The sequence below is a fragment of the Acanthisitta chloris genome, unplaced genomic scaffold (genome assembly GCF_000695815.1).
Source record: "Acanthisitta chloris isolate BGI_N310 unplaced genomic scaffold, ASM69581v1 scaffold29142, whole genome shotgun sequence".
Lineage (NCBI taxonomy): Eukaryota > Metazoa > Chordata > Aves > Passeriformes > Acanthisittidae > Acanthisitta > Acanthisitta chloris.
In genome coordinates, this window is record NW_008661535.1 from 38897 (window position 1) to 64971 (window position 26075).

General features: G+C 38.1%; 2 protein-coding genes across 2 annotated transcripts in view; both read right to left on the bottom strand.

Annotated features, from left to right (window-relative positions):
- RBP1 (retinol binding protein 1, cellular) overlaps positions 1–13265 on the bottom strand; it is a 15920-nt gene extending 2655 nt beyond the window's left edge. Inside the window, exons 1-3 of the mRNA XM_009070273.1 lie at positions 13141–13265; positions 12356–12534; positions 531–632 (exon numbers count right to left, since the gene is read on the bottom strand). Coding sequence (XP_009068521.1) covers positions 531–632; positions 12356–12534; positions 13141–13213 — 354 coding nt within the window. The 5' untranslated portion in view covers positions 13214–13265. The remainder of the gene's footprint in view (positions 1–530; positions 633–12355; positions 12535–13140) is intronic.
- A 1477-nt stretch (positions 13266–14742) lies between these two features.
- Positions 14743–26075, bottom strand: part of NMNAT3 (nicotinamide nucleotide adenylyltransferase 3) — a 12267-nt gene continuing 934 nt past the window's right edge. The window contains exons 2-4 of the mRNA XM_009070274.1: positions 21048–21231; positions 16850–16959; positions 14743–15152 (exon numbers count right to left, since the gene is read on the bottom strand). Of these exons, the coding sequence (XP_009068522.1) occupies positions 14743–15152; positions 16850–16959; positions 21048–21231 (704 nt within the window). The remainder of the gene's footprint in view (positions 15153–16849; positions 16960–21047; positions 21232–26075) is intronic.

The following is a 26075-nucleotide window of genomic DNA, read 5'->3' on the forward strand; positions in this document are numbered from 1 at the left end:
GATGGGAGAGTGAGGATACCATAAAGAGTTATAGGAGAAAAGAATAGGCATTTTCTTTCAGGTCCTGTTAATTTAGAAAGATAAAACCGATGACCTGAAAGGACATGACATTTCAAAAACTTAATTGCTGTTTTAGTTCTCTAGGCTACAATGCAGAGTGGCCTGTAATTATTTTAAAAGAACAATGCTTTATTTTCCCCTTATTGTTGGGTGTGCAATTTCACCAGCTCCCATACTGTGCATTTTGGAGACTGTATGAGGGACATCCTGTTAAATGCCTTCCTCAGTGTAAACATTTCAGCCTGCTATGTCTGGACAGACATATAACACAGAAAGAGAAATCATCAGTCTTTGTAAGGGACATAAAAGCATAACGGCTACAAATGAAATTGTTGCTTTAGAAACAAGTCAAATGCTGCACCAATACATAACTATGTCCAAACAAGCCAGAACAACACAGCACATCCCCTGCTGTGATACATCCAACCATTTTAATAGAGTGGCATTTAAAACCTCTGGCATGATCTTACCAGGTGCATTTCATCTCCTTCAATCCACTGGGTCCAACCACGACCTTCTTTTTCTCCATTCTGTACACAAAGGAGTTTATCTCCATCCCAAGACACAGTGGTCTAACACAATAGACATGATCAGTGTTACTGTGGTATTCTCCGATATTATGATTAGTTTTTTATTATGATTAGATTAGCAGAATGTATCTCTAATACAATAAATGATTAATGTATCTCATAAGAAGAATCACTGTCGAGTGGTCTAACATTTAGGATAATTACAAAAGAAATGAGCTCGAACAGCAAGTTGCTGCCTTGCTGCCTGCCAAAAACTGGAAGGATGAGATAAAGCCTTTTAAATACAAGAAAAAAACCCATCAAAATCATTGTGTAAGAGTGCAGTCCTCTCTCCCTGCTGACAAATACAGCAGCAGAAGGGCTCTGCAGCCTAACACATTTTGAAAAAGGAGCTGAAAACTTGAGATTTGGTTTGATTTTTCCACCCTAAGAAGCATTCCCCATCTGCTATACCTGAAAAAAATTCCCACCTACTGGCACTGTGGATGGACAAGGCTTCTGAATACTGAGCTGGTTTTTCCTCACGTCTTAGTCTGCCTTCCTTCGTTGAGAAGAATGGTTTGGCAGTATCAGCAAACTGGTAACTTTGCCAGCATCCTCTTCTGTGTAACTGAGGCTGGGGAACTACTTGAGCCAGGAGTGGCAGAGTAAGAGCCAAAGTCAGGTGTTGCAGTATTCAACAGCACTGTTGTGAGTACTGGTGCTGTCCTGAGTAGCTCAGTAAAACCTGATTCATAAAACTACTTAAATGGATGACAGTGCATCCTACAGCTGGTAACTCTGGTTAGTACTTAGTGACAGTTTGCCTTTCCCATATCCCTAGGATAAAGAGAAGCAATACTCTGTATAATATTTAAAGAGGGAAGAGCAGTGACAATTTGTGCTCCATGAGGATAGTTTAACATCAATATTAGCACATGGCTTTTAAATCAGCTTCTTTGAAGTGACTCTGAGGACTAAATACGGAATTACTGTCTACCTTGTAAAAGTCTTCAGCCACTGCCTGCACAGACAGTCAAATACAGAGAGATGATGAATTCTCATCTGTCATTAAATGAAACTTACTGCATCTATCCTGTGTGGTTTCTAAGAGAAGTCAGTCTACATTTTTCATTCTGGGAATTAAGACCATTTCAATGCTCAAGAACTACACAGTCCTATTTATTTAATCTGTGTATGTCACAAACAATTAACTTTTAAATTATAGCCATGATAGCCACTATCTTTGAACGAGTCCAGCCAGCAGTCTGCTCCTGTGGGAAGCTTTAGACTAAACAAGCATGGAAAATGAATCACTAGAAAAAGTGCTAGCACAGATAATCATAGGCAAGGCTTGGGTATTGACCCCAGAGAGTCTGTATATACCACATGGGTCTCTGCAAGACAAACTCATGTGTCCTTGCTATAGTCTGTATATACCACATGGGGTCTTTGCAAGACAAACTCATGTGTCCTTGCTAAAAATCTCTCCAGTTTGGAAAATGCATTCACAAATTCTTCTGTTTGCTTTTCTAAAATGATGTATTTAAAGCAAGTAGTAGATAACATTTTAATGAAACCATAAGCTTTTAATGTATAAAATGCTAATGCAGGAAGGGAAAGCACATTTGGGTAAAGCTGTAGTTAATGTGGCCATCATAACCTAAATCCTCTCCCATACTGGTTTGAATCTGTAGACATCCAGTCAGGGACAGAAGATAAAAAACAACAGAAGTGAAAAAGGTTTAATTTATAAGTTAGCATATCTAAAAATTTCTGACTCTAAAAAATGAATGTAACAGAAAATGAATGACGACTTGTAGATGCGAGGCACACTGTGAAGCATTTGTATATGCAACTTTGCTTGGTAACTGCACTTATTTGTATCCATTGAGTGTTAGCTCAAGATAGTTTAATCATAAGACTAGCTTAATAGTTAAATTTTGTAGGTTTATATGTGCTTTCAAAGGCAATATACCATGATAAAGTAAGATCCAACTTTATTAGTTCTACTAATGTTCAAAATCAGTTGTGAAAGTTATTAGGCTTGATAATATTCACTAGCATAGTACACTTGGGGGCAATTGAGAAATATTTGTAGCACTGCAAGGAAATGTTAACTTTTTAGCCTCCAAGGGTGACTGAAATTGTTTCATCTCAGAAAACAATACACTGTTTTCTCTGGCTTTCTTGTTTTTCCAGTTAAGCTTAGATATTGCTTTTTGCAATTTGGTGATAACCACAAAGAGTGTAATACCACAGACCGTTAACCAAGCTGCTTTATCAGACAATGTTCTCAGTTATCATCCTTTGCCTTCCCTTTGAGAAATATAAATACTGAAGGGATATAAGTAAACCATACAATTTCTGATTTTTGTATTTAGCTATTTTTTCTCTGAAGGTTATAAAGGACAGACTATATTGAGGGAGAACATAGTGTCCTCTCCTTTGTTAGCAGGAACAACCACTTTATGACAGTAAGATTAATCAGTGCCACCTCTATCTTTTCTTTCTTTAGGTCAAACTGTAATGTCTCAATGTCTCCTTCATTAAAGACAAACTAATGCAGAAGATAGAAACTTCTCTTTTAACTCTGATTGAAACAAGTTCTTCCACTGCAAATCTCTCTGCTGAGACACACACGGAGTGTTAGTTGAGGCTGGGATTGCTATGGCTGCTACATGTGCCCTCAACCAACAGCTACAGCACAGCAGTGCTAACCTTAGAGCATTCCCAAATAATTATACTCAAAAAATACCACTGTAGGGCAAATGTTGGTATATATAATATCTTTTGCTGTATGAGACCAAAGATTTGTTCTTCAAGACTGGATGAAGATATTGCCATAGCATAATCAGGAGCCAAGCACTCGAATAGCTAAGGCAATTTTGTACAAACCTTTAGTTGCTGTTGTTTGCCTCTCCTGGCACACACTCTCAAGATAAATAAACACTTTACTTTCTATGTAAAGCTACTTTTCTTAGGAAAGTAGGCCTTTTAATTAACCTTACTTGCCCCTATTTTGGTAATAGTGTTACCTAAGGTTTGCCTGATTACAGAGACTGAGCTACTGTCGCCTAACTGGAATGACTAAAAATCTTTGCCAGGCTTTGGTGAACACAGCATGCCCAGGCAGACAGGTCCTGTTCTTTCTCATCCTCCACAAACAAGAGGAGGAGAGGTAGAGAAGCTCAGAGGACACTGGAAAGCTGCAGTTTTCTGATGGTAACAGAACCAAGTAGATGAAAATGCAATATTTCTCTAGAACTGAACTGCCTTTTTGAGAATCCTGTACTACTTCCAGGATAAATGGAAGTCATTTACTCCTTTCAGCTAGGTAGTACACAATCTAGATCATCAAAAGCAAGCTTGAATTTTGCTTACTTACTACCTGATCATACTTAGACCTAAGATGAATACTTGTTAGGTCAAATGCATATAATTCTGTAGGAAACCTCTACAGACAATGGTGTTTAATGCAATTAGTCAACAGTGCAATTAAAAAAGAGCACAAGAAAAGGTAATGAAGTGAGATAATGAGTGAGTCTTGCCTAAATTTAAACCTGCTCAAAAATTCTAACCATCAATATTGCACATTGTTCAGATTATACACGCTCTCTGTTCTTGAGGTGTAATAACAGAGAATGGAGCTTCTCTGAGAAATGAAGAAGCCTTTGAAGCCTGAGAACACAAAAAAAGTGTTAAAATTTCCTTTAGTTTTATGGTCTGGTTTCTGCAGTCTTACACTTTTTTGTGTACTTTGATATTTTCCTTTCCTTACCTGGTCATTCACATACTTGTGTTAGTGATTTAATGTCTATGTTATGAAGATTTTAATTCATGTGCATAGCAACACCACTGTCCAGACAATTAAAGCTGGAAGAAATGGTAACTGCAGTATTCTCATTACTGTTTTCAGATGGGAGAAAAAGTAGATTTATTAAATGAAATATTTAGCAAACCAAAACAAATTATTGACTGTATATTTGCTCCTTCTCTAGTAGCAGTACCAGTAGTGAAGTCTTGCACAATTACAATAGGTTCTAACTTCTAGTGGCAATTCATATTGACCCACAGCCAGAGACAGTGACTTTTGTAATTTACTTAAATAGTCATCAAATATGTTATCAGAGAACTTTGCATTTTCCAGTGAGGTCTAAGTGCAAGACCATTTGGTGCTGGCTCTGCACAATGTTTCCCATTCCCCTGTTGGCTACTCTGCTTGTGTCATGTGTTCTGCAGTGGAAGGGACATAATGTGTTTTACAGATGAATGAGAGAAAATAACTTTTTCCAAAGTAGTTCATGAACATTTTTTGTTAACGCTACAGAGATTTTTGACACATTGCATTTACAAACATGAATTGCAGCTACCACCTTTCATCAAAAATATGTTATTGATTTCCCATCTGCAGGAGAAACACAGCAGTACCAGTTCTATTTTTCTCCTACTTCCCTTCAGTGTTGTCTCTATGAACGTAGCAGCAAATGACTGCAAAGCTCTGTGAGTGCACGACACTCTGTGCTCCATCTCAATCCAGTCATTCTCTGCTTGTGAGAATGACATGTCATTTTACAACTGTAATTATGATTCAGGAAGGATTAAACAATAGAAAGTAATCTTTTAGGTCAGACAACACAGGAAAATCCAGTTGGAGCTTTGTCCTGTATTGTGTTTTCAAATAACACCAAAGAAAATATCCCAGAATTTCTGGTCACACACTGCAGCATCTCTAACAAGGTAATTAATAGCATCTCAAAATATTTATGTGCTAAGTATCAGAGTGACGTAGAAACCTCTGCTAAGCAGTTTGCAGGTAAAGTTTTCATGAAAGGAAGTGTGAATGGAATAAACTAATGTTGATATCACAGACAAAGTCCAACATAGCTGTGAAGGGTCTTTGTGTAAAGTGGTAGTCACTACCTGCACACTACTACCATGAGGGCTACAGCCACGTTCAGGGGTTGTCATATCTCCACCCTGTAACTCCTTTCATCTCATCAAATCTGCATCTGGCAGGCTGGCCACAGAGATAGAAACTACTGAGCAAACAGCAAACCCAACAGAAAAATTAATGGTAGGATTCCTGGACTTAATCCCAAGGTCCTGTTGCTGGACAAAAGCTACACCTATTTAGCCTTGCTGTAGCTAGACCATGATAAAGTCTTGTTCACTTCTCTGATCATCAGCATCTGCATTGCTAGCAAAGGGGCTCAGGATTGGATTGACAAATTTTAGGTTAAAGGTAAACTGCTGTCAGATAGGATCAGATCTTAAATGTTCAAATTCCTTCTTCTGAATCCTTGCTCATAAGAGCAACAAAGGACAGCAATGACTACAGATATGTTCCAGGGAGTAGGAAAGTAAATGTGCAAAAGTTCGAGGCTATGCAGCTGATAATATGGGGGAGGAGGAGTAGAATCAACATTTTGGACAGTGCATATTGTTTTATTTATTAGGAATGGTATTTTTTTCTTACTGAAATAAAATTGTATACCAGTAATAGAAAAATAGGAAGACTTGTGTATATCCCATGCCAGAAAAAAAGTAAAAACCAGCACATCCAATTCACTTTGTGCAAGGATCAGAATCGATTCTAAGATACTTACTCTTCAAATTAATGTGTATAATTGATTTATCCCCTGTGTAATTTTAGCAAGATGCGATTGTACATAACACTAATGGTCTGTCATTCAAAATTGGATTTGTTAAGTCTGGTTCTCAGCTTTTCAGCTGATCCTTTCTGATTGCACTTTCTGTATTCATAACTCTCAGAGCTTTTTAGAATTCACAAAAAGCTGAAGTGCTAAGCCCATCCAAAACCACTTAATTGATTTATCCCCTGTGTAATTTTAGCAAGATGCGATTGTACATAACACTAATGGTCTGTCATTCAAAATTGGATTTGTTAAGTCTGGTTCTCAGCTTTTCAGCTGATCCTTTCTGATTGCACTTTCTGTATTCATAACTCTCAGAGCTTTTTAGAATTCACAAAAAGCTGAAGTGCTAAGCCCATCCAAAACCACTCCACTACTAGCTCAAAAGCTTCTGATCAGCTTCAGGTTTTAGACATGAATCCAGCGCTGCAAAATCTGAAGTTTATGACATCTTAAATTATATGGCAAAAGATTCAGGAGACCTCACTGGGCAAATGTGCTGAGCATATCACTTACAGGTAATAAGCAGTGATGCCAAAGGAGTGAGCAGGGTGAAACGAGGCAGGAGAAAGGGAACAAGTCATTACTGAGTCACAAAACAGAATGAACCAGAGCTTGAGAGAGCCTGAGCCAGACCCAGGAGATGACCTTTGTCCTCTGGAACCTCAAGGGGGTTGACCAAGGGACTTTTCTTCCTCACTTGTGGAAAGCAGTTTGTAAAAGGTCAGAAATATCAACAGAAAACAACATGATGTCTACCTCTTTTAAATTACACCCTCCCTTCAAATAAACAAGCAAATAACTAATATCAGTGATTATGCCAATGAGGAACTAGAGAAATCACAGCACTGCAGAGAGAGAGGGAGCACTAAATGAGAGAAGGGTAGTCCCAGCAATAGTTATGCTAGAGCAGTGCTTGTTTCAATGAGGTATAGGAGAAAATGCCTACAAGCCAAAAGGGACAGCATCTGCAGGGTAAAGAAACAAAACTGCTAAATAAGAGGCATCAAGTAAAGACATATTGCTGATCTTGCATCTTATTAGACAGGCACAATTTATTTTGAGTCTTCTCACCCTGTGGGGGATCCCTACTGAAATCCAAGTATTGGAATATTGTTGGTTGCTGTTTTTCTGGCAGAAAGGTCTTCATTCCAATACCTACTCCAACCTAGATTAACAGCTGAGAATTCCCTTTGTGTAACTGAGGAACCTGCTTAAATAGTTAACTAAGCTTCGTGAGCCATGTGATTTTGTAACAGGGCTTTATTCTGACCTTGCTGCAGTATAAATCAAATTATGTCCAGAACAACTAAAATTCTTTGCGTTTTTCCTGAATACAAACTAGAGGAGCCAGTGTCACATTAGGCTGTGGCACATGTAACAGAAGGACCTGTCAGGTGCCTATGAACAGTCCTCATGTGGCTGTCATAAACATTGACTGGCCACATTTTCAGAAAGATACTTTATATGGTAGGACGTATGACAGATCTGATGAGTGAATCTACAACCCTCAAATCCCCCTAACCCTACCTCACCCCAGCAAGTCTAAACTATGACTACAAGTTATCTTAGTTCCAATAAAGGAACCCTAAACACCCATTTGATAACTGGTTCTTCATGGTTATATGCTGCTTGTATTCAATTTTTGTTAACTAAATGGTTAACATCTATTATTTTGCACATACAGTTTAAAATTCCCACTGTTTTCTCTGTTTACCAGTTCCCAGTCATTGTCATTCCACTACCTGCTTCAATGGAAGAAGAAAATTCCTATGCCAGAGAGCACAAGGCTCCAAATTACCAGAGCATCCTTCATGTGCTTAGCCACATATTCAGTTCTAACACAACTGTTTTCAGCTATCCAAGAAATTCTGCTGTTCTATATGTAGAATATGAAATCTTCCTTGATTTTTTAAACAGATTACTTGCCCTTAGCCTCTGTCAAAAGACAGATTCATTCTGCATAGTGTGAGCTAAAGCAATTCAAATGCTTGAACAGCACAGAAAAATTACAATGCAAAAGCTTTCTCTGACTATAGCAGCAAAATGATTAGAAAAGTAAAAATTCTAGGAAAGCAATTTTTGCACCTGAGCTATCCCATTCTCGATCTGCTTGGATTCATTTGGTGCAATGGAACATGAAACTTCAGCCTTTCTTTTGGGCTTTAAGTTTTTTTCAGTTAACTTTTTCATACATCTTTTACTATGTCCTAAGCAAACACACCATGAAGGTACCTGAGGCTCACTGTTCTGCTCAGTGTCAGATCCTGTCCCGTGCTGACGTGTGCTGGTACACACCTCACACTGCAGATGTTTCCTCAGCTTCGCTGTTTATTACTGATGATGAAAAAGGGAGGCAAAATTATCTGCTGATGAGTGAGATATGTTTTCAGATATGGTTTTCAATTAACTGTTGTTTCAGTAAGCTCTTGCCTCTTTCATGGACATTACATTCTTTCCACAGTAACACTTCTATATGTGAAACAAAGTTTTATACTTAGTGAAATACTTGAGACATTCACTAAATTAATCACAACTAGAGATTATAGAAATTCTCTTTAAAATTGAGGGAATTTAATGATGAGACTGGAGCTTCACTGAGAATTAAGATAGCAGAATCAAATACTCAGTGCAGGAAACACCAAAGCCAGAGTTATCCATTTCACTTTGAATTTCTGTCTTGGTACATTATCCATCTGATATATGTTACCAATTAAAACTATGAGAAAACTCTTCAAAACAGTAGAAACTTTACTACATGGTCTAATTCATGGAACATGAGAAAGAGAGTAATACAATATCAATGTTCTAAACTTCTTTCTCCACCATATAATGTGCACCTTGTAACATTCACAAAGAATAAAAGATGCTCTTGAATATGTAAACTTTCATTTTACCTTTGTACTTCAAACTGCCAAGTTTTTAGCAGCCCTGAATATTAAGTATGATTAAACTTGCAGAAACACATCTTTCATGACATTGCCAACAAATAGAGACTTTCAAACTTTAATCTAGAAGATAAAATCTCATGGAAAGCTCGAGGAGAAACACAATAGCATTATGGAGCTACGTGAATGCAGATATCTGCTCTGCATTTCTTAGGAGACCAGGCTGTGGTCAACTATCCTCATCTTTGGTGTTACAGAACACAGATACTGCATCTAACTAAACTAGCACTTTCTCAAGACTCCAAAGTAGCAAATTTTCCCTGCCCAACAGGAACAAAATCTTAAAGGCCCTGATGTCACCAACTGCTGTTACCTATACCCCTAAAAAATTGAGCCACCTAAACACATGTGCATACAAGAAAGTGACAGTTAAGGGTCAAAAGAAGGACAAAGTGAAACTGCTGGGGTTTATCCTGCTCAATTAACCCACTGATCCAGAAGGGTCAGCCAGGCTTCCAGGAGTGACCAATGATAAAAATGAAACAACCCTAACTGAAATGAAGGAGAGAGCCTGTACTATCACAGGAGTATTACTTCCTAGTGTCAAAACTTCAGCTTACTTCTAAAATAAGTATCAGCAAAACTTTTTAGCCTTTACTTATCATGGACAGTATTGATTTGGAATTACTGTACTTACACTCCATCCTGAGTGACTCAAGGATATGTTTTACAGCTGCAAGGTGAACACAATTGCAGTGAATTACACACAAGATCTAACCTGTTCACCGCGCTCATATTATTTTTACTGATATGTTAACTCTAGTTAGATGATATATTCTTCATTAAAAGAAAAAACAATCTATACCTATAGGATGAATTACTTCTAAGGTTATTTCTGCTGGTCTCCTGATGACTGCTCTGCTATATAGATTAATGTTTAATGTGTAATTTGTCTTATCCATGTTACTTTGTACTGCTCACACATTGAGCTACTTGGATAAAACTTGCCCAGTGGTCTGCTCAGTCCACAATATAAGTAACAATAATTGATCCCAAATCTCTCCCATTACACAGCCTGACTATTAATGATTAGCCATTTATGGCATGCAGTTCCATGAGCTCTAGATGAGGCAAAGGAAACACCAAGAATGATATCCAACCTTTGCTTTTATGGTGGTTTTCTTCATAACACCGCTCAGGGAGTGGTCCGGTATCTCTCACAAGCTCCATGACCCTTCTCTCACAAGACTTTCTGCACTGTTGATTTATTTTGCTGCTTAATGTTGGCAAATTTTGCCTGACATGATGGTTATCAGATTAGGACTGAAGTGGCTTCACAGTTTCTTGTGCTGTTCTGCCTCTGACAAAACAGAGGTCTCATGTAGACAAGAAATCTTGAATAAGAAAACTGAATTCTAAAGTATGATATGTTGTACAAGGCAAAGAGAGAACTAGTGATCAGTGACTTTCACTGTACAGCTGCAGCTGGTGTGTGTTCTTGGAGGCCATACAGAGACATGGAGATCTCTAAAGGTTTTTGTGCTTACATCCCTAAGTCATTCTTAACATGAAACAGTCAGGGTTAGTGACTACTCCTGGTTTGCTTGATTTTTTCGGAAAAGGCAAGGAGGTGTTTGTACCTTCTGCTTCCAAGGTATTTTGCAGTAAAGAGTAAACAGATAACATGTGTAAGGAACCTTTGAAAAATAGGGTGAGCTGGGGTCTACTCCAAATCAAGTAGCTGTTGTAGTGACTAAAATAATCTTTTAGTTTCTTCTTTCCGGTTTAACATTAGAATTCTTCCCTATCACTCAATTTGCGAAACACGGTAGAGAATTTTGCTTTGTTACAAATAGTGAAATATTTAGGGTATTTTTCAGGAAATTAGCAGTTGTGTGTTAAATCTATTGAGCATTCTGAAAGCAGCATTAGGCAAGGGCCACATTTCCATCTCTTCTGCATCTGACTTTTTGGCACAGTGGTTGCCTGGCACATTTGGTAAGACCTCATTGCAGGCACAAAGGTAAGCAGCCCCAGAGCACAGTTACTTCTTTTCACCGTGCAGAGGATGGTTTAGTCCTCTTTTAGATGGGAGTTTAATGGTATTTAAATACAAATAATGTTTAGATGAAGACAGTTCTGTGCACACACAAACATTTTTAGCAGATGTTTTCAACATTGCTATCTTTGACAGTGACTTAGCCACCTAAGTCTTAAGTCTTTCTTTGGGCTCAGAACTGTTCAGCAGATCTGGACCTCATTATCCTGATTAAGAGCCTTCCAGGAGTCAAAACTGCATTATGACATTGAGGCACTTTCTTATACACAAACACACATGCTTCTGCCTTCTGTGACTTTGGTATTCTGCACTCTTATCACACTTGTACCCCCTGTAACAAGGAGCACAGAGGGATTAGTTGAGGCACCTGGTAGCTGGCCTTTTTTTTTTTCTGGTCTTCACAAACTTTCCCTTTCCTGCCATGACCAGAGCAAAAGCAAATGTGCATATCCTAGTGTTAGAGAAAAGTATTGGTTTTAAAACACATCATCTTTCTAAGAAAGGAAATCTATGAATTCTTTTATATAATTTCTCTTCTGTAGTGACTCCTAAGATAATTTCATTTTGTCCATCAGCTTCTTCACTGTAGGATATTGCAGTATTATGCTTTTGAACTAACAGGTAAGAACTCAGTACTCCTGAGTTTTTCCTGTTAATTGATATTTATCAGTCATAAGTTAGAAAATCTTGTCTCTCTGGCAAGCAAAAAAGAGCTCATAAGACAGAATCCTCCATGTTTACTTATTCGATTTCTGTAAGATTTGTTCCAGTAGGCTAATTAATGCTCTAATAAATATACCCAGGCAGTTTTTAAGCACATGGGGAATATGCCTGCTCCTGCAACCACTGCATTTCCTCTACTGCAAAACATCACTCAGTGAAGAGGTTCTGGAAGCGAACTTAGATGTCTTTTTGATTAACAAACATCCCAGTATAACAGAGCAAAGTCTTACTGAAGTTACTATTCATTCCTTGATAAAATTGCTTGGTGCTCCTGATTCCAATTAGCATTCCTTTGATGCAAAGGCACACTAAAAGCTTTAGGCACATCTTGGCAAACTGAGAAGGACAGAAGTATTTTCAGGAATAGCCACACAAAATGGTGAATAGATGTGGTGTGTGAAAGGCATCATATTATTAATATTCTTCTTTTTTGTCCGTTGTTACAGTTCTAATTCTTACCATGCACTTGCGATCATCCACCCCAGCCAAATCCTCCTCAAACTCCTTTCCTACATCAAATTCCATGATGTAGTTCCTAAAAGTGCTTAGCGTTTTAATGATCATGTGATCCCCGTTCTGAAGGATTTCTTTGTCAGGTTTTAGCAAGTTTGCTATTTTTCTTACAGCAACATTTACATCTGAAAAAGAAAAAGAATTAGTTTTATCCAGAAAAGTCTTCCATAAAATGACACTTGTGGCTTTTAGGGAGAACTAGAATGAACAAGGATAAATAAATGTACAGATCTATCAGGACAGCCTTCTCATCAGGACAAAGTCCAGAACCTAATTCTTTTAACTTAGATAAATTTTGATTTTCTCATTAGGTGGAATGTTAAAAAAATCCCATTTGTATTTGACAGTTGATAAAGCCTTCAATGTTTCTATACAAATACTAATATCATCAATCGAAACACACAAAATTGCATTAACTGCAGTACCGATTATTTATTGAACATAAAAATTTTACTCTTTTTCAAATTATGGTTGTTAGTTTGAAATCTACCACTTCTCTCTTCAATCTATGTAGTTTAATCTCTGTTAACCTAAGCTTCAAGATGGTAAAAAGTAGCAGCTGCTTGAGACAAAACAATTTTGCTTAAGAGCAATTCTCAAAGTGCATTCCGGAAAAAAATATCACTCGTGAAAATGATTTATGACTCTGCAAGAAAAAGTAGATTCAGGTAAAGACTAAGACAGGTGGCATTTACTGATCATTTATTAAAAAAGTACGAAGGGAACCTTACCCAGTGCTTTCAGATACTCCTCAAAATTGTCATTGCTGACCATTTTCCAGTACCCATTGAAATCTGCAGGCATCCCTGCTTCAGGGAATTGTCAGAATCAGAGCCTCAGCACAGAGTGTTGATTCTGCAGCACACAGCTCGCTGCCTTTCTTTGTGGCAAGTTTGAACTCTGGTTTCTTTTATCTCTCTTTTAGACCGTGTAGCTATGCAAGTCCTTCTAATCCGATTATTGTTGAAGTGCTGCCTTTAAATCCTTCCACAAGGCTGAACCTCAGAGATTTCCAATGACAGCAGGATGACTTGATCTAAACTGAATGAAATATTCACCTTTCATATAACTTCTGTAAAGGAGATTCATTTTAACTGTATTACTCTTCATTTTTATGCTGCTCCAAAAAAACCACAACACCCTTTTAAATAGCTTCAGTTTAGATATTAGCCAAAGCTATATAAGTGCTTATCTTGTGTAGTTTTTGAGGCAAATTCCTCTTTCTTGAGTATGTTTCTGCTGCTTTATGTCTCCTCTCCAGAAAATGATCATACAGACTCTCAGTGAAAGCAATTTGTGTCTGGCATTACTTTAACTTGTTCCACAAGCTCCTTAATTGTAGAGAAGCACCAATGGAAGCTGTTTGGCCAACTGAGGGCTCAAAAAGGGCATTGTAAAACTTGGAAACTTGTATTAGGAACCACTGGTTAGCTCTGTATACTCATAAATGCTACAACACTACTGACTGCAGGTTTCTAGTTACATTAAGGAGGTGTGAAACACAGAAGTAGCACTTCAGAGAGTTTCTACATTCTTTGAAGGTGTCTTCTATCAGAAATGAGATACACTGAATCAGCATAACATAGAAGTAAACAGATTTTTTTCTGGCTAACATGAGGCTTCAAATACTGAGCTTCTGAGATATTTCCATTTATTTTCCATTGTTGATTTTCCAATGGTACAACTGAAGCTCCTCTTGGATATAATATCTACTCCAGGGCTTTGGGAATTACTTACACTTATAGAAGAGTCTGGATCAGAGAAGCAAAGAAACACACTTTAAACATGGGGACGAGGACTGTCTGACATATGACAATCTGGAGGCTTAGAAGTGACAGAAGTGGTACATGTGTTCTTAAGGGTCTGCATGAAAGATTTATTTCTATCTCTTGGCCAAACTGTCAAAACTCAAGAAGTTATTCAGGGTCATATAAAGTCAAAGTTTAGCAGTAATATATATTTAAACATATACATTATGGTTCATTATATTTTGCTGCTTCAGAACAGTAAGGCATCTTTATGCTGAAACTGTCTGTAGGATTACAGAATCACAATTTAGGAAAGTACCGTTTGATCCTAAGTATTACTGAAGATGAATATTTATTGTGAAGATCTCCTTTCTTTTATTTTCGCAAGGAAGCTGTTCTTTATACATTTTAAGCTATGCAGCTGAGCATCCCAATTTGCACTACCACACAGATTCATGGATTTAAAACACCATAAGTTCAAGAAATTTTGAACCGATGTACTTTCCCTTCATTAATAAGAAACAACTTTCTCAAGAAATGTACATGAAAAAACTCCAGGTCTGTCCACCTCCCACACTACAGACATCAGTCATTCAGAGGGTTTACTGCTGTCTTATGCAACTTGAGAGGCTGAAGCAAGTCACCCTCATTCTTCCGCTCGCTCTCCTCTGTGTAGATGTTATGGTGTGCAATGTAGGATATAACAGAGTCTGGTATGAGGTATTTCACACTCAATCCTCTGCACAAGGCAGAGCGTATCTGTGTTGCGCTGATCTCATTCTGGATCCATTCTTTCACCAGAAAGATATTGTGCTGATATTTAGTTAACAGGTCTGATTCCTTGATATACTGAGACGGCTCAGACCCAGCACGGCTAACACAGACCAAACCAAACTTCTCCACTATTTCTTTGATGTGTTCTTCCTTCCAGAGATTGGGTGTCTTAAATGTCTGTAGAAAATCAGCTCCACAGAGCAGCTTTAATTCTGGCAGAGCTGAAAAGACAAAAGGAAGTAAGAGATGTCTATCATTGCTTAGTTTTCTACGAAGTTCATATTTAAAATTGATTTTAACTCATCACTTTTTTTCCCCATTTAAAATATCATTTACCCTTACTCCAGGTGTTTTATTTTTTCAAAAGGTTGCAAGAAAAATTCAGTTTAGATTTTATGTGTCTGGTTACAATTACTTTATCACTTACTTCATCATTACTCACAGCATATTGATTATTCTCTTTACCTACTCAAGCAAGCCAGAAGGGGGAAGAAGCAAATAAGGAGAATTATTTTAGCAGAAAGATTAAACTTGGTTGAACCTGGCTCTTCCCCCACACCCTGCTCTGCTATACTCAGACACTGTGGGACCAACTGCCAGCTAGCAAGGCCCTCTGTGTCACCACACAGAGCTTCCCATCCCACTCTGCTGCACTCAGGCACACAGACAGTGCCTGTCACACTAACCAGACAACTCCTAGAATTCTGCCTGGGTTTGTGCACCTATGTCATCCAGAACATGACAGACTGTATCTAGCCCAACAACCTTACTGGTACAATAAGTGAGTTAAATGACACACCAAATTTTATTTTCTCTTATGAAAAATTTCAATCAGCAGAATATTTTAGATATTTTGTGTCATGTGGCCATGACATTTTTTGCCCTAGTACAAAGAGATCTAAAGCCAAATTTGCAGTACCTTGAATAATGACCACGAATGGTACTTGACCAGTACAATTTTTTTCTTCTTTCCATTTCTTATTTGCTGTCCTTTGCCTAAGCCCCAGCACAGAACTCTCTTTCCTCAAACCTGTTCTGCAGCATGCATCATTATTCCATCTGAGTATTTTACAAATATTGACTAGGTACTTTCCCAGCCTTGTATTCATGTGAGAAGAAGGGGAAGCATGGGGTATTGCCTCCATTTGACACTTATTTGTGGTTGTAGATGGTTGGTACATCTGCAAGTCTTCTACAAACACCTTAAATGAGCTATTCGAAAACTAAGATCCATATGGGTGATGATGCACAAAAAGCATCAAACTTTTTTCCCCTCTACCAACTGTAAAGACACAACTCATCAACAGCCATGAACAACTTCAATGTATTATTCATATCCAGGAGATGCTGCAATACTACAGGAAAATGCAATGTATCAAAAATCTAGCAGCATCCTAGCAAGTCATTGGGCTAGGGAATATGATAAAATAGGAAACTGAAAACTGACATTGTTTCCAGACACTGCTATACTTGTACTGTCAATAGAAGCTTTTCTGGCCAGAAGCACAGTAAACATCAACTCATCAGCATCATTGGAGTGCTATTCATGCACTTTGTCCACTGTCTAATACTAGAATTAGAATTCTAAGTAATCCCTGTATTTTTGGTATTTTTTATTCATATATTCTACACTTTGCAAAACAAGCAGAGCCACAACATATATCGCTGACACAGCTAAAGAAATGCTTGTAAAGCCAAGAATTGATACCACTCCAAGCTTCCCTGTCTGTGTGGGAGTCATTACAAAACAACTGCACCAGCAGATATGTTGGCATTTGGCATAGCTTGGTTTTGGCAGCTCTAACCCTCAAAACTCACCAATTGCTATGTTCAGCTTTTCCATTGATTAGTCTAATCTGGCAAAGCTGTACAAGTTTTAATGCTAAACAAAGAGTCATGGTTAAAGTTATGAACCCACCTGAGTGCTGGTAAGAGAGGGAATCCCCTGAAGATGTTTCTGTGGGATGTTTGTTTCTCATTAATTCCTTCTTGGACTGGAGCAACCTGAGTGATTCATTATAATGGTGCCTACAGTCAAAAGAAAGGCTTCTGTGTGAGATAATCCTCTCAGAGATGCAACAAAGTGATTACCTGGCTCTTGCAGATTCCAGAACAGAGTCTGCTTTAATGCACTTTGGATTTGAATACAACGTGTTAAGAATTTGGCATATTCATTTTACCATGAGATTAGTATCAACGTAGTTAACATTGTGTGGAATTCACAAGCAATCTCCTTAATGGCATTCTGGTTTCTAAATCCTTTTGGAAACTCTACCATTACAGCAATTTTGGTAGCAACATTACATTTCAAGCATTGTGGAGGTTTTCACCTGGAACAGGATGAAATCACACTTCAATCACTAGATTTAATTTCTTGATTAAATATACAACCCCTCAAGATAATGGTTTTATAATGCGTGCTCAGTTTTCAGGAGGAGTTTTCAGGTGTGCTCAGTTTTCAGCTTCCTCTCCTCCCGTTCTCCACAAAAATATATTCCCTGTGTTTTCACCTTGTGGTTTTCCTTTTCATTTTACAAATCACAATTCTGAGAAACTAAAAATGCGCAATTCTCGTAAGATTTTTGACATCTGCTGTGCTTCTAATTTTATGGAGTTCAGATCCATGAAGGCAGGCAAGGATCCTTTTGTTAGTTTTTCCAGGCTTCTATTACTTTATTCTTTAGCCACATCTGATTGCTGGTGACCCATTGCAATACTGGTATTGCCACCTCCTGGTAGTGGTCTGTTCTTTCATCAGGAGGGCAAGTGCTGATATTAGATCCAAACACCTAAACTCACTTCCTTCCAAACCAGCATGGCCTTGCCTTTGTATAATAGTCCCTGATTTGCACCATCCTGAGCCATGCTTAAGCCTTAGGCACGAGCCAGTTCTTTCAGGAAACAAGCTCACATTTAGACGTGACAGGTACACACAGAAACAAGTCAGTGTCTGATCTCTAGTGTGTGCATATATAGCCCAAGTGGGCATCAGATCTTATATACCTGTAGCAAAGCAAAGATTATGAGCTGAGAGGCACAGTTCAAATTCAGTGTGTGCAAAGCCACACATGACCCTTTGAGTGTCTGTCTGAGGAATGAACTTAATAGCACTATTTAAAAGTACACTCTTCAAGTCATGCACATACTCTAGCCACAGTAAGAAGTAGCACATGTGTCAAAAACCTACACTCAAACAGACTCCAGTAATTTTTGATGCTCAGCCACTGGCTAAAGAAACTGCACCAACAAGAGGTGAGGGACATATGGTAGTAGAGAGTAGGTACCAGTAGCTTGGTCTGTGCCTTCTTACACTTTTATTTTTAATCCAGTCTTGCTGTAAACAGGCTGATGCTATGTATAGTCAAGTACACTAACTTGGTATAGTGGTCTGACATTCTTGGGCCACGATTCAAAAATAAGAACACTTGGCTCACTGCAGGACTAACATCACAAGCACTGCCAAATCTGAACTGCCCAAGGTCTGTTTAGCAGGAGTCTCAAGTACTGCAGCAGGAAGGGTTATGTTATTTTAAAGATACTCCCAAAAGTACAAACCAATCTGCCAGTTTATCAAGCATTTTCTGAACTGTGTATGAAGCTTTGAATAGCTACAGAACTACATCACAAGCACAACTCAACAAAAGCTGGGTAATAGAGATCTTTGCCAACGCTTAATTACTTCCTAGTACATCTGCAGGACCATCAAATCTACAACATGAGGAATAAATGTAGTTCTTTGGTTACTGACAATACAGTTTCCTTGTCTAAGAAGAATATTCACAGCAGCATGTAAGTGAAAAATAGCTCTATTATGTTCCCCACTCCTCCTCTCAAAAAAATAGTCTCCAAAATTTCCATACTCACTTAATAGCACTGCCCTAAGTGGGATTTGAGCTTTGCTGCTTAAAATTCTTTCATGTCACAACTATTTGAGAGTCTCTGCAAAATCCACAAATTTTGATGAAATATGACATTTTTATCACACTCAGTTAAAACAAGTACTGTAGGAAAAGGCCATTCATGTATCTCAGGACAAAATGTTCTACTGCAGTTAAGTGTACAACTCAAAATACTGATAAGAAGAGACATTTAGGTACAGTAATATTTTTTACCTTTGCCTTACAAGAGGAAAATCTCTGTCTAGTGGTACTGAAGTTTCCTTCCTGAGGAAGCCTGCAGAGGAGGCAGCAATTGGTTCTTGGTTCTTTGAGCAGGAAAGAATATATAGACTAACCTTGAAAACTTGTGAAGCTGTTCTCCACAAGAAACCATTGCCTGTTTATACTTGGTAAGGCTCTAGCCCTAAAGCCAGATCTTTATTTCTTTTTCCACCTGTGACACTTACCACACAATGCAAAGCACAAACACCTAGGTGTGCTATTTCCTCAGAATGCTGCTCCCCAGCCAGTGCTGACAGGGTTCAGCATTACATTCTGGCACTGGTTCAGCTCATTACTACAGGTCAACATTTGAGAAAAAAAAATTATTTAAGCTCATTTCTCTCCCTAACAAACAACCATCTTAACATTTTGTGAAATTACTCTTAAAACTAGAGGTTCACTTTCTAGGCAGATGGGAAGTTTGGCTGTTCATATCACATTGATATTAACTTCCCTGAGCAGAAATTTTATATATATATGTGTTTTCTTTACTGCACCTCTTATCCTAAAGGAAGAGGATGTATAATTTACAAACCAAGTCTTGCAAGCATTACTCGCTCCAGTTGGAGCTGTGCAAGATCAAAGCATTTGCAAGTAGGATCACATGATTTGTACGATTTGTGGCTGCTTCTCTGGAGGAAAATGGTTTCACAGAACTGAAGTTTAGGAGAAAATCCAGCAAATACTGCTGGACAACCTTTTGGTGATTTCTCACACTGGGATATACGGCTGTGATTAGAGAAAAGAACAGAGTTTTCTGCAAAGGCAGGGTAGCATTGTGCAGCCTTCCTTCTGCCCCAGTCCTCTCCTGCTGCCTGCAGGGAAGACACAAAAGGAGCAAGTGGATGCCTGTGTTCCCTCAGTGAAGCAAATAAAAGCAGAACTAAAAGGCTCCACGAGCTGTTTTGTAAGTATGCAGTGAATACTTAGGTATGGTTTTGTAAAGTAACAGGTCTGGTTTTTAAGTCTTTTCACATAAAGCCCTAAGAGCTTTCAGAGCAGCACAACCTGGAGCCTTAAGCTACACAAACAACTGTTTCCACCTAGAAAGTAACCTAGAAAATGTGGATAGAAACAAAGAGTCAGGGTCATCTCTTACAGCACACTTGCTGTAGACTTCCATGAAGTCTTTGAAGTTTAACTGTATTCGTTGACTTCTGTAGCACCTGTTTCCAAGAAGTGGTTAGCACAAGAAATGTGTGTTTGCATACCTTGCCCCACAATGCATTTATTATAGGGGAAAAGGCATCTTTCAAGGTCCTTGGATCAAGTTAACAGGTTTTGGACAAATTGTCCAATTTTTCCTTCCAGCACAAAACCGCAGCAAACTCAGATTTTGAAGAATACATCAGCAGTTATGGGCTTGGGTTTAACCTGCCATTAGAGTTAAGCAGAAAACTTTTCAAGGATGTGTGAATGGATAACCCTGGAGGCATAATAATGCTAACACAGCCAAACTGGAAAAGGGATGCTCCTGAAGAACAGAATTGTTTATAGACTCTCTTACTTCTGATTACCATCTCTATATTAGCTGTTTAAAGACTTAAAACAAGACAAATAACATGACAGCCAAGAACTTTCCTGCAGAACTCTTTCAGTGACTATAATTTTGCAGAGACTTTCCACATGCACTACTCAAATGGCACTAGTGCAGCTCTGTGGTTAATGCACAGGCTTGGGGAAAGCCTATCTGCTTTGCACTAGCAAAGGAAAGATTCCCAGTGGGGAACACTGACTACATAGCCTTTCTGAAGGAAAGTGATGTGCATTGTCATTGCTCACAGGTACAATATTTATTATTAAATATATATTTATCTCATAGCAAATGATGCCATAAACAGACTTGTTCTGCATTGCTTGGGTTTCAGGAGCAAGTTCTATGCATTGACCTGGGAGACTGAGAGATTTTTGGCAATCAGTAATTCCATAATGAGAGGAAAAATATAATGCAATTACCTTAATACTTTTACTGTCTCTGTCCATGTCTCCTGCTCACTCTCCCATGGATCAACTCGAATCCAGTCAGATGTCTCCAGGCCTAGTTTAGCCATTGCTATCCGGTGCCTGGCAGACACCAAGCCTTTCTTCCCATAGTTATCACTAACAGGAGACATGATGCCTTCAATCACCTCATATCTTCCTTTTGCAAAAAAAAAGAAAAAAAGAAAGTTACATCCTCTTCACAGAACCTTGGAAATTCAGTGTGGATCGGACTTTGGGAGGTCAGCTAGTCCAACCTCTTCTAAGGTTAACTTCAGTGGTTAACTTCAGAGTTGTAAGAGGCTATGAACAACTTGATTTGGGTATTGTTTTTAATACATGAACAGCATTTAATAAATTTAAGTGCAGTATTTTTGTTCTTCTGTGAAATGCTCACAATTACTATCAATTACTATCAACTTCTCATTTTGATAAATCATCAGGGAAATAAAGCACTCTATGAGCTGCAACCCTCAAGAAATGAAGAGAAGACGAGAGAAAAGGTGTTTCAACTTCATAGAAATGAAACAAATTTATTTCTAATGTAACACATTTTAATTAACTATGACAGTGAAGGGAAAATATCCTCTTCCTTTTTTCTAATTCAATAGTTTTTATGAAAAAACTTAAATACAGCGTATTAACTCTATTGCTTTGTAAGGAAAATGATACCCCTGGACTCAATTGCCAATACTGACACATGACAATTTAATATTCTAAAATTACAATCCGGTATTTTGATGTAATAGGGTAAAATTTTCAAAAGAACTTCACTGAGTTGGACATAAAAAATAGCACTGAGATTCAGTGAGATTTACATCCTGTTACAGGCAAAATGAGCAAGATAAAATTTTCCAGAAACATGCAAAGATGTATATGTAATTAAGTCCATCTCTTGATCTGAAACTGGAAATAATTTCACTTGATTTATGAACAACAATTATTCTCTGGTACTTTGATATTATACAGTGCTATAACAAATCGTGATTTAAAGGGAAAGAAATTACAGCTTGAATTCATTTCTCATTTAAAGGGAAAGAAACTACAGTTTGAATTCATTAATGTTGCCCATATTAAAAGGTTTTTCTTACACGGTAATTTTATTTTCTGCATTTCAGTTTCTTTTTTTTAAGTTTCTACAGATAAAAAAAGTTCCCTTATATTTTAAATTAATATAGTAAATCTAAAAATTAAACTTCTGTGAGATCATCTAACCAAGAATGATAAGGGGCTGCCATATCCTTGTGAGTTGTAAAGATTTCAGTCTCTAGTCCGGCCTGGAACTGCATAAATGGGATGAGATAAGAGCTTTTGATGCCATATCAGCTTGTTCCAAAGTAGAAATGAAACCAACTGGAAGAGAAAAATCAAGGCTGCTAACACTTCAGGTACTGAGAGTGAACTACAGTAACTGCTTGAGATGATTCACAGCCCAGTAACACAGCAAACATGATACACATGAGAGCATTCCACCTAAAAATACAAGCTTTAGCTGTCAAAATATAGGAAATACCTTTATTACTGGCTCTAAATAACTTGTGTCCTCTTAAATAATTTAAAAGCTCACCTGTTCAAATATGCCCCTCAATTTTGGCAGGCATACAATAGGAAATAATTAAATACTGTCACTTTGGTTTTTTTCTTAATGTCCACTGCAATTCCGTTCTCTGTCCCATAAATTATTACCACTAGCTTCAAACCTTTCTTGGTCCAGAATTAACTTCAAATTCTGTTTCTCTGGAATGCAATTTGTGTTCATCATGAAGTATGTTGTTATTATTGCTTGTCCTAAGTATGTGTAAGAATCCTCCAGGCCCTTAGGTGGCTTTGTTTATTAAAACATACCTATTCAAAGCAGCAAAAAATTTCCTCTTGCTATGCTCTTATATTCTCTAAGAACTGCTTAGGATAACTGGTTAGAAAACTAAATATAACAGAAGTAATGAAAAAAAGCTGTTCCTCAAATATGATAAAGTAGTATTAAGGCAAAAAGAAGGCAAGGCAGTATCTATGAAAATGACTATTTCCTCTAGAAAGCATGGACAGAGAATTACCATCTTGAGAGTAACAGTGTACATAATAAAATATTGTAGCTCTACTCATAGGACACCTTATTCTGAAACACTCTCATCCCAGCTGGCTTTTGCCACATAACACAACTGGGAAGCAAAGGTTTTCTCCAGTGATGGTACAAAACAGATGGCTATGATTGCAAAGTCAAACACAGGGATAACACAAATACTACTGCAAGTCAGGGATACCCACGCCTTATTCTGCTGGGGTTTAGAGCAAGACAACAAAGCTTGTGGAACAGAGAGATGCCTACACTTCTTCCACTTAGAAAAACTTCTTAAATGCAGAGAAATGTTAGAACCTAAACTGTATGCACTGATAACAGGACTCAGAAAATGGAGTTTGATGTAATAGAAGCATTTTCATTAGGGATGTGGTATGTCTTCAGATGGCTTAAGTTTCATGCTTTTGCTGCTTTGATTTGCACCTCTGCAAAGAGCACTCTATAGCTTTAATTCTTTTGTAATGCTAAGTCACACATGCATCTCCCTTTATGCACCTTGCAAGGGCAAAGCCTAATGCAACCATCCAAGTACACTTTGTTGAAGCAAGAACTGCTGTAAATCTTCTAATGAAAAGAAAAATAATCAAATATTTGTTTCCTTTTCATTTTTTGAGTTAATTTTAATTAACATCTGTCAATCTTTATTGTACATGTAACATCTACCTACTGCTGACCTGATCCTATTCCAGGCCTTTATCCATACTGCTATACATACTATCAAAATAGTAGCATTGAACTGGGGCCTTTGTGTTGTTTTCAAACCCAGTTTTCATTAGAGAGTAACTCATTATCCTTCACCTCCCCCTTGCATGTGTGTTGCCACAGAGAGAAGCATCTTGTCCTTCATACCCTCCCTCTCTCCCTTTTTTCTTACCAGGAAAGTTGGTGCTGTAAGTATCCTCCACTGGCAACACTTGGGAAACAAGATTATAAATATCTTACATAGATTGATTCTAGTACTATTTCTTTGGACTTCAGGGTCAAATGGGAAATATTGTCAAAGAGACATAAAAGCACCTGACATGAGGTATTAACAGACTGGAAAGGCATTTGCCACAGTCACTGCAAGTTTCAAGGAACAATTTTAAAACAAGGGGTTGAATCTCAGAAAATTTTAGCTATGTGTGAGGAAGTGTAAAGCATCAAATTCGCATGAGTAGACACAAGATCCAGATAAAGAGAACCATTAGACTCATTCAGGCACGCATAGCTATGTCTGTTGTATTTAAAAAGCAGCATGACAAGATCTGTTGGCTGATATGAACAGAGAAAGGATGAATTACTTGACATGTGGCAATGAAACTGCAGAAAGTGTTTAAAGTATCAGTAACTCAATAAAATTTCCTACTTAAAATAGGGATGTATGAAAAATAAGATTAGGCAGCATTTGAAACTGAAGTGATATGCAAAAAGCTGGCAGACAGAATAACTGGAGATGTCAGTCAGGATGCACATGAGGGATAATCATGTCATTCATAACAGTAAAACCTGACTCTAAAGTCACAGAATCATTAAGGTGGGAAAAGACCTCTCAGATCATCGAGTCCAACCCTTCACCACCATGTTCACCACTAAACCAAGTGCCCAAGTGCCACATCCACATGTCTTTTGAACACTTCCAGAGTTGGTGACTAGAGGGAACTCCAGCCAAGCTACTGCATAACTCATCATTTTGGCCCAGTTTGTGACAGAAGTACTGAAGTAGCACCAGAATGAAGCCATTCTCACAGCCCGGGAAACACGTCCCTCACCCTAGTTAACTCTTCACTCATGCTAGTCACCTTTTCAAGCATTCAGTGTGTATGTTAGCTCTGAAGTGCACTGTCCTCTCAGAGGGAATCACTGTGAATACAGCAGATTGCTACCTCAATTCAAACAAATGCTAGTTGTGTTCCAGCCATTGTTCTCCAGCCTCACTACCAGCTTCCAGGCTGCAGCTAGTGCTGCTTCTCAGCAAATAAGCTCCAATTTTCCTATCCTTGCCCGGGTAACTGCAGAAGTGGAAACAGGATTAAAATCTGAGAGAATGACTGACTAGTTTCTTGGGTAGGAATGGTTCTGCTATAAAACAGGCATCCAGAATCAGTCATGTTTATTGCATGTTGCCAACCCCTTCTGCTTGAGCAACTATCTTCACTGTCACAAGAAGGACCATATATGAGATTCTGACATCCATACATAAACCACATATATCTACACTTACATTTACTTCAGATAAAGCCACCACTGCTTGGGATGGGTAAAGCTTCCACAGGCTAACTGAGGATTCTTGCTTTGCAGACATCCTGGGTTAAGTGCAGTGACAACACTCTAGGCAACCCAGACACCTGAAAGCTTCTTTACTGCATAAAGCCCTTATACTAGTAAGTTACTGCACATTAAATTAAGAAATCAAAAGGCAAGTCACACTCTATCCAGACCTAAGCACTGACATGAGAGAGGTGCAATGTCACGGACAATTTTAATTTCAGCTTTTCAAAATTTCATTTTTAATGTGATTTTTACTAGACATCTTTAAGTAAACTGCTCTGACCCTGGAGCAGACCAGACAATGAACTGTGATTCAGACAGTTCAATCCTTCTTTCAAGGTAAAGAAACGTTACTGGACTATAACATATGACTGAAACAGAATTACCAACTGATCTCACATTACCTTTCTACTCCTTGCACACCTGCACAGCAGAATCAGTTATAAAATTACAGTGAGAAAAGCCAATTCTAATTACTTTTTATTTCCCTTATTTCCAGCCCTGTAGGAGCAGCAAAATAATTTTACAGTTATAGGACAGTAGAGACTTGCAGAGGCAGCCCTCAGAGCCAGCTCTGTGATTCTTCCTCCTCAAAATCAAAGTATTCTCACAGTATACAGCAAGTATGTAGTCACTGCTTTTCTTGCACAATGGTATCAGTGGGTTACCAGACTCTT